The 10,220-nt window shown below is 40.5% G+C and overlaps 1 protein-coding gene across 1 annotated transcript; it reads left to right on the plus strand.

Annotated features, from left to right (window-relative positions):
- Window positions 1-9,376: 9,376 nt before the first annotated feature.
- LOC145002952 (increased DNA methylation 1-like) lies at window positions 9,377-9,976 on the plus strand. The gene has a single exon (XM_078962130.1). The coding sequence runs from the start codon at window positions 9,377-9,379 to the stop codon at window positions 9,974-9,976; it is 600 nt and encodes a 199-aa protein (XP_078818256.1).
- Window positions 9,977-10,220: the final 244 nt, after the last annotated feature.

Here is a 10,220-nt window from a genome sequence, read left to right on the forward strand (position 1 = left end):
ATCTAAAATCAGAGTTATAAGGAAAGCAATGCGGAATCTCGAATCATAAAACAGTTGATGTGTTGTATAGTCCCACCTTCGCGATCTAAGTAGTACCTGAAAACATTTAATCCATATTTGTAATCCAAAGCTTAGTGAGTTCCCCAAGATACTCCACACAACAATACACATACAATGCCTACAACATAGGGCTGGATCGCCACCTGTGTAACATCCCAAAAATCATGACAAAATTTATATTTTTCAAACCATCACAATACCCATAATTCACACAAAACATAATCTCTACAACCATAAATATAAATCGGAGTATCATAAAATCATAAGTCAAATAAATATCTAGGATGATATGCACAATCACACCTTCGCCTTGGCCTTATCATTTGATGTACCTGAAACCATAAAATCAAATTGTAAGCCAAAATTTAGTGAGCCCCCCCCCCCCCCAAAGTACCACACATAGCAACATAATACAATGCACGCAACCATGCCTGCAACATTAGGTTGGACCCCCACCTAGCCTTCAACTACTAACTGGACAACTCATAATTCTACAACATAAGTTGGACCGCTCCCTTAGGCCTATAGTGTCAATTGGATTGTCCATGTATCTTGGCCTTCAGCACAAACTAGGACCGACTCAACCCCACAACACAATAACATGTCGACATATACAACTATAACCAATAGCCAAAAAGTACAGGTAATCATACAGATCTACCAATCTAACAAATAAATCAACATAGAATCATCCTACATACCAAGATACATAACCTAGTGGGCCAACATTGGTGCCTTTGACCCATGAGTACAGTGAGGAAAAGTCGCCTCAAAGTCTCAAAAGATAGTTGTATTGATCACTACTCTAAAAGTAGGCTCTACATGTCACCTATACAACAAAAAGGTACCATGCCTCAATTTACAACTTAAAATACCCCAAATGACCTAAAGTCAAACTCAGGCAACAGTTAAAGTCAACGGTCAACTATTAGTTGTCCAAATCCACACTCAAAAGTCACACATCCAGTAATCACGTCGTGACCATCTAGTGGTCACGTCGTGACCACCAGATGGTCATGACGTGATGACCATCCAGTCACATCATGGCCATCCAATCATTACGTCATGACCATCTAGTGGTCACGTAGTAACCTAGGAAGACAAGATAATCAGGTTATTCCATTCTCATGTGATGAGCCACAAGTTCTCACGTTGTGAGAAATGCTCTGAACAACTTAATTAAATAAGCTCTTAATCCTTTTAGACAAGCAACCAAAACTTTCATGATGTCTTATCTAATTCGGAACATCATAAAGATCATGGCTTTTTGGACATGCATGTACGAAACACAAGCTAGGGGACAAAAAGGAATAAATGGCACTAAGAGCTCATGCAAGAGTCTCAAAACCTAACCATACTTCAGATCTAACACTTATATCATCAAAGGGGCACTGGAGACCCATAATGTTAGCAACTCTATGGACCCCAAACATTATCAGCCTAGACATGGAAGATAATGCATAAAAACCTTGATCTAAGCTTATTAACTTATAAAACATTGAACTAGGAAAATCACAAGGGTCCAGAAAGTGTGAAGATGATTGATGATGAGACTTGAATGTTGAGATGGTGTACTAGATCCTTTTCTTCTTATTCTTCTTTGCTAGAAATCACCACAAATGAGCTCAAAATCAAGTATGGGGTACTAGGGTTTCAAGGGGGAGGGGTATTAGGAGGTGAAGAGGCTGAGGGTGGGCTAACCCTAGCCCTTATCCCATTTAAATATGGGAAAACCCCAAAAATTAGGGTTGGCCTTGTATCCAAACCAACGTCGTGACCCATATATGGTCACTTCGTCAGCCTTAAAGGTGATGCACATTTTGAGATGCAACGTCACGTCGTGACACACAAGTTCTCACGACATGACCTAGGTTTGAGCCCAAAATTAATTTAATCAATTAACAAGATGATTACCTAAACTGGGTGTTACAATCCTCCCTCACTTGAACTAGATTTTGTCCTTGAAATCCTCAACGGTAAATAGATCTGGGTAATGCTCATCCTTCTCTGACTTGGGCTCCCAGGTCCACTAGGAACCCTTATTGTGGTGCTACCGGACCTTGAACAAAGGTACCACCTTGTTGCACAAGGTCTTTGTTTTCCTATCTATAATTGTCATCGGTCTCTCCACATAATTCTAGGGTTTCAAGGGGGGGGGGGGTATTAGGAGGTGAAGAGGCCGAGGGTGGGCTAACCCGAGCCCTTATCCCATTTAAATATGGGAAAACCCCGAAAATTAGGGTTGGCCTTGTAGCCAAACCAACGTCGTGACCCATATATGGTCACTTCGTCAGCCTTAAAGGTGATGCACCTTTTGAGATGCAACGTCACGTCGTGACACACAAATGCTCACGACGTGACCTAGGTTTGAGCTCAAAATTAATTTAATCAATTAACAAGATGATTACCTAAACTGGGTGTTACAATCCTCCCCCACTTGAACTAGATTTTCTCCTTGAAATCCTCAGCGGTAAATAGATCTAGGTAATGTTCATCCTTCTCTGACTTGGGCTCCCAGGTCCACTAGGAACCCTTATTGTGGTGCTACCGGACCTTGAACAAAGGTACCACCTTGTTGCACAAGGTCTTTGTTTTACTATCTATAATTGCCATCGGTCTCTCCACATAATTCTGGTGCTCATCAACCTGAATGTCATCCAAAGGGAGCACCACTGAATCATCAACCACAAACTTCTGAAGATGAGAAACATGGAAGGTGTTGTGAATCTAACTAAGCTCCTTAGGCAAGTCTAAACGGTATGCCACATTGCCAACCTTGGCCACTACTCAAAACGGTCTAATAAATTGAGGACCCAACTTGTCCCTCTTCCTGAAGCGTATAACACCCTTCCTAGGTGATACTTTCAGTAAAACCATATCTCCGACTTGGAACTCCAGCTCAGATCATCGTTTGTCAATGTAGCTCTTATGTCAGCATTAGGGCGTCTGTAATCTCTGTCTGATCTGTTGGATGAGCTCTGTCATCTAGAGGACTACCTCGGTCCTCCCTATGCCCTGTAACCGACCACTCCCCATAAAACTGGAATACGACACTTCCTCCCATAGAGAATCTTGTATAGTGGTGCACTGATACTAGAGTGATAGTTGTTGTTGTAAGAATACTCAGCTAGGGGAAGGTAGGAATCCCAACTTCCACCAAAATCTATAACACAATCCCTCAGCATATCCTTAAGCGGTTGAATGGTCCATTCACTCTGACCATCAGTCTGAGAGTGATAATTAGTGCTAAAATGTAGTCTCGTACCCAACTCCTCCTAGAACTTTCTCCAAGACCTGGAAGTAAGCCGCACATCACGGTCAAAGACAATATAAACTGAAACACTGTGGCGAGCAATGATCTCACGCACAGTCGCGCATACACATCAACCAATTTCTTAGCCAAAGAGCTCTCTCAGATGGTGAGAAGATGGACACTCTTGGTTAAGCAATCAATGATACCCTAAATTGCATCAAACCCTTGGCCATCCTCGGTTACTTGGTGATGAAATCCATAGTGATCTGTTACCATTTCCATATGGGAACCTATAACATGCAAATTTTCAAACCAAAATTTTCATTTTTAATTAACTAAGAACATTATTCATAAAAAGCCATCTCAAGAAAGTCACAAGTATCAAATACAAATCATCATCATAATATCAGAGTGTCCCAAAATATATGAAATTAGGAACTGCAGGAGAATGTGTACAATCAATCATTCTCCTTCCATCGATCTTTAGAAGTACCTGAAACATATGTAATTAACAAATGTAAGCACGAGGCTTAGTGAGTTCCCTAAAATACTATATATAACACAACAAAAAATAGACAGTTATGGGTTATCAGAAACCCTGGAGACTACCCAAAGTCTCAGTGGGCAAACAACACACCCTTTAGGTTATCATCAACACCACCCTAGAGACTAGCCAAAGTCTCAACACACACAATAACACATATCACAATAACAAAAATTAGACCTAGCTAATTAATACATGTATACTACCAAAATATCTGAAATTAGGAACTGCAGGAGAATGTGTACAATCAATCATTCTCCTTCCATCGATCTTTAGAAGTACCTGAAACATATGTAATTAACAAATGTAAGCATGAGGCTTAGTGAGTTCCCTAAAATACTATATATAACACAACAAAAAATAGACAGTTATTGGTTATCATAAACCCTGGAGACTACCCGAAGTCTCAGTGGGCAAACAATACACCCTGTAGGTTATCATCAACACCACCCTAGAGACTAGCCAAAGTCTCAACACACACAATAACACATATCACAATAACAAAAATTAGACCTAGCTAATTAATACATGTATACTACCACACATGTAAGAATCGTGAGGAGACTTACCTCGCACAAAAGACTGACAGAACTCACACAGTCACACGGACACACCCGAACTACCAGAACTAGGCTCCCAATATTAATCGTACCAATAATCCTAATTAACAAATAAGAAAATTTTCCATATTCAACTAGTCCCAACCCAAATAAAATACATAATTTTGGGCAAAAGACCATTTTGCCCCTTCCAAGACCCAAAGCCCTCACAAATTGACTCAAAAGGCACACTTGGAAAGGTTGTAGAACTCATTACTCGGTACCTGTACGGCCGACTACCGAGTAGCGAGTACTCGAGAGTACTCGGGGAGTACTCGGATTTGGAAATTTGTGTAGAAATATTTTTAGGGAAATTATATATGTCAAAATCATAAAATAAAATCATAAGTTGATTGAAATATATAACAAAATCGGATACATGTGAATACACAAAAAATGAAAAACACATAACGGTCTCACTTCGTGAATAATTACTGAAAATTTAAAATATATATGTAGTAATAATCACATGTGTGTATGTGTGTGTTAAATAATAAATCATTAAGTATATTATACATAATAGTCACCGAGTTGACCAAATTTCACAACACTACTCAGTTCGTAAGGGGCCGATCGGGGAGTACTCGGGATTATGTAACTCGCCTCGGCAAGGGGGGGAGTAGCGAGTACTCGGATGAGTAATCGGCCAACTCGGCGAGTTTTACAACACTGACACTTGGTAAAAAGTCTAAGGTTAGCACGGTTGACCTTACACGCGATGTACCAAAGCTCTATGCTGGGCATAAAGCAAAAAAGCAGAAAACGAGCTCACAGTTGGCTACACTGCGCGTAGCCAAATTTATGCTAAGCGTACTCGACCTAAACCCAAATCTTAACTTTTAAACTGTTAATCATTAAGACACTTCACTGCAACCTAAGATCTGACCCTAAACGACATTCTTATCCATAAAGTATCCAAATTTATGCCTTTGCATGACTAAAGAGAGCCCAATTCCAAAATCCTAACTTCTAACATTACAAAAAACTCCATAACTCATGCATGGAAGAAATGAAAGGACAAAGCTTGCATTTTTTTTTTTTGACACTGTGCACTTAAAAACGTCTAAAAGGACAGCTCAAATGGTCTGGAATAGTCCATACAAAGAGCGAGGTTTTGGGAAAAAATGAATATAAACTCAAGCTTAAATAAGATTTAGCAAAGCAAGTCTCAAGGTATGAACTTTATACCTTTTGTAAATGAACAATGACGTGTAGATTATGGATCTAAGAGCTAGAATGCACCACCATTTCTTCAATGATATTTCTTCTCCACCAAAAACACTAAAAAAATCACTCAAAATCTTCAAAAACCGCACTCAAGGGTTAGAGTTTCGATATTAGGGATAAGAGGGATGGAGGTTGGTCATAAGAAGGTCCGAGGTGGAATAAGATGCTTAAATAAGGGACACAACCCTAAAAATTTAGGGTTAGGGAATAGCACGAGTATGTTGAGCGTACTCAACATGTATGTCTAATATACTTAAGAAGTTTCATGATCCAAATACTAACTTACGCCCTGTACACTTCATGTACGCCCAACATAAGGACTTATTTTGCGATAATTGACATTTTAAGGTTGAAAAAGGGAAAAAGCTAGAAACGAGTGTTACAATTCTCCTCCATTTAAATCAGACTACATCCTCGAAGTCAAATGCTATGAAAGATCAGGGTAATGCTCACGCATCTCAGCCTTTGGATCCCAAGTCCAATTAAATCCTTTCCGATGTTGCCACAAAGCTTTGACCGAATTCACTACTTTGTTCCTCAAGGTCTTCACCTTCTTATCTAGAACCACAACTTTCTCATCAACGGCATGCTTCCTCATCTGGGAAACATAGAAGGTGTCATGAATCCAAATCAACTCCTCTAGCAGCTCTAACTGGTATGCCACCTTGCCTACTCGGGTCACCACTCTAAAAGGGCCAATAAACCTGGCCCCCGACTATCCCCGCTTCCTGAATCGGATAACACCTTTCTAATGTGATTCATTATGGAGTACCAAATCTCCAACCTGAAACTCCAACTTAGAGCTTCGCCTATCTATGTAACTCTTTTGGCGGCTCTGGGCCATCAGCAACCTATGTCTGCCCTGCTGGATAAGTTTTGTCAACTTGAGCACTATATCAGTGCCCCTTGACTCTCTATGCGACCTCTCCTCAACAAATAGGAGCCAACACTTCCTACCATATAGGATCTTAAAGTGAGGCATGATAATATTGGCATGTTGGCTGTTGTTATAAGAAAAATCAGCCAGCGGAAGGTAGGAATCCCGGCTCTCACCAAAATCAATGATGTAGGCTCTCAACAAAGCCTCAAGCTTTTAAATAGTACGCTCGTTCTGTCCATCTGTCTACAGATGGTAAGTGGTACTGAAATGCAATCGGGTATCTGACTCCTCATGAAACCTCATCCAAAATTTAGAAGTGAAGTGAATATCCAAATTTGACACGATGCAAGTCAGCACCCCATGGCGAGCCACTACCTCTTGGATATAAATTGTGGTCAATTTCTCATCAGAAGAGCTCTCACATATGGCTAGAAAGTGTGAACTCTTCGTAAAAAGATCAACAATCACCTTGCTAGCATCAAAACCCTTCACATTCCATGGAAACTTCGTAGTAAAATCCATCATAATCTGCTCTCACTTCCACAGTGGTACCTCCAAGGGCTGCAACTTGCCATGAGGGAGCTGATGCTTGGCCTTGACATTCCGGCATGTCAAACACCACACCACATCCCTCTTCATACATAGCCACCAATAGCCATGTATTAGGTCATGATACATCTTTGTAACCTCCGAATGAATGGAAAATCTTGATTTGTGGGCCTCATCCATCAACACATGTCGAGCCCCACTAACTTAGGGCACCTAAACCCAAAAATTCAGTGTTAATAACCCCCTTTTATCAAAATAGAAGGCTGAAACCGGACCAACCACCTGCTCACTCTTCTGATTCGCCTCCTTGATAGCCTCCGACTTCATATCTCTGATCATCTCCAAGACTGGAGTTACCCAACCTCAAATACACATCCTGAATCGAGGTACTGACTGTCATTCAACTCTGAAACACTCCTAGTTAGGTATTAATTTTAAACCCTGAAAATGGAACTAATTAGCTAATGGTTTCCTTTGGGTACGCTAGGCGTACCTGAGGGTACGCTTAGTGTACTAAGATGGAAGGATCGCGAAGGAACTGTGCATATGTGGGGTGTACACAGAAGGTATGCGGAGAGTATGCAACAGAGGACCAAAACCCCAATTTGCAGTCTTGCCCTATTTAAACACCTAGAAGCCTTTGTACCCGACCTTATTCACCCCTAGAGCCTCATTTTCGTCCCTCGTCACCTGAGAATCTTTGTGAGAAAGAGTTTGAGCCTAAGGAGTGGGTTTTGTGGTCTTTGTAAAGTTCATTCAAGAAGAAGGCGATTCTAAGCAAGCGTGGAGTGGCTTGGAGTTCAAGATTCTACACTTATTTCACCTTGGAAGGCTTATGAAGGTATAAATTTGTGACCTTTCCATATTGTTCTTTAGATCTAGTTAGGGTTTCCATTTTGTCCCCTTTAGTTGGATCTAGACCTTCTCTTGGATGTGAAGCAACTCTAGAGACTGAGATTTCCATATCTGAGCTTTGTAAGCATGCTAAGTGCATAAAGTTACGAGTTTTCTGGGTGCTAAGACTACATGCATGATTTGAGAGCTCTTACTTAAGGTCTTAGAGTGATAAATGAGGTTTTGAGGTCCTTCATAGCATGCAAGGTCATAAAGTTGCCAACTTTATGACCTAGGTCGTTAAGATGTGCTCATATATAATTTTGGGACGTTGAACCATCGAGTAATAAGCACTCAATGGAAAGAGTGCTTAATTTGTTCCTACGCTGGACGTAGCATAGAGAACGTCGCACGTAATGTGCAGAAGCCCGGTACGCTGTGCGTACCATGGTGGTACGCATGGCGTACGACCCCTGATGGACATGGACTTGTTTTGGGCCACATTTGGAGAGCCTAAAAGGCATCAACCACAAACTCATAATGCCACAACGAGTTCGAAAAGTCGTCTTCCGAATATCCTCATCTCAAAACTTCATATGATGGTAAGCATTCTTCAGATTGATCTTGGAAAACCAAGATGCGCCCCACAGTTGATCGAAGAGGTCATCAATCCTCCACAAAGGATAAAAATTCTTCACCATCAGCTTGTTGAACTGCCGATAGTCAATACACATCCGGTATGAACCATCATTCTTCTTGACAAAAAAATAATGGTGCTCCCCACAACGGATTGCTCGACCATATAAATTCTTTTCCAAATAGCTTCTGAAGTTGATAGCAAACTCCTACATCTCTAGTGGCATACGAAGATGTGATGCCTTGGTGATCGGTTCCGCACCAGGGATCAGGTCGATTCGGAACTTAGGTACTGTTCTCCAAAAGGTAAAACTTATATCTCCCTCCGAACAGCCTGTGGATCTCTCATTGATCATCAAGATCATCACGATCTGGACGTGAGTAGTTACATAATCGAAGAAGGTACAAAACAGGATACGAAATTAGTGAATAACGATGAGTCAGTGATCAGCAATAGTCGACCCAAGAAAAGGATTCGGATAGAAGATGTTGAAAGTTTGTATTTCCGTCAACAGAGTGAAGAATCGGTTGGAAACAGTAATGATTCGGGTATTGTTGATGATGATGAAAAGAAAGAGGGTACTCTGAGAAATCGTCCAAGAAAAGCTCTTCGTGAGATTAAGAAATTGAAGGAATCCGAGAAGAAAAGAAAATAGTTTAAACCCAAGAAACGAATACGAAAGGTGAAACCTTCTTCTGTGAGCCGTAGGTGCCTTCTTTCTTCCCTAATCCAAAGAAAATTTGTGTTAAGTGGTTCAAGAGTCGCTTATCTTAACAGACTAGATTATCATATTATGGCATTCGGGCGTATATCTGAGAAGGGAATTCAATGTGATTGTTGCAATATGTTTTTTTTGCTAAGCAAATTCGAGTCTCATGCTGGAAGTACATATCGTAGACCATCAGCCAGGATATTTCTAGATGATGGGAGGTCTCTATTGGATTTTCAAACACAGTTAAACGTAGAAACCGAAGTTGATACAGTCACTAAATCTACAAAATCATCTGATCATGCGATATCTGGCCAAGATGAGTTTTGTTCTTTTTGCAACGATGGTGGTGATTTATTGTTATGTGATTCTTGTACTTCTTCTTATCATTCATCTTGTATTGGATTGAATGGAGTTCCTGATTCTGAGTACTGGTTCTGGCCATCTTGCTGTTGTGGGATTTGTCTTCAAGGTCATGATCATGACCGAATTACGTGTGAACAATGTGAGCGCCATTTCCACATTGATTGCCTGAAAAAAGAAGGGCTTTCAATGTCTTCTGATGTTAATAAAACGTTTTGTTCTAAAAAATGTGAAGGAATATCTTCCGGCCTAATGGGGATTTCTGGCATATCGATTCCATTAACAACGAACAACCTGAGTTGGAGTTTACTGGGTGAGTGATGATAACAACATAAAGGAAGAATATACAGATTCTTATAGCAAACTAAACTTGGCATTAGAAGTGATGAATGAGTGTTTCGAACCTGTACAGCATCCGTGGTCCAATAATATTAAAAAATTAAGGCAAAACTTCATAAATGGTCCCTGTGGTTGTGAAATGACTAAAATGCCCTTCACTTAACGACCAAAAGCTACCGAAGTTAGCGAAAAGGACCATTTGTTAAAAGTTTTGAAACCACAAGGA

Source organism: Lactuca saligna, chromosome 6, assembly GCF_052625555.1.
Source record: "Lactuca saligna cultivar CGN05327 chromosome 6, ASM5262555v1, whole genome shotgun sequence".
In the NCBI taxonomy this organism is placed as follows: domain Eukaryota; kingdom Viridiplantae; phylum Streptophyta; class Magnoliopsida; order Asterales; family Asteraceae; genus Lactuca; species Lactuca saligna.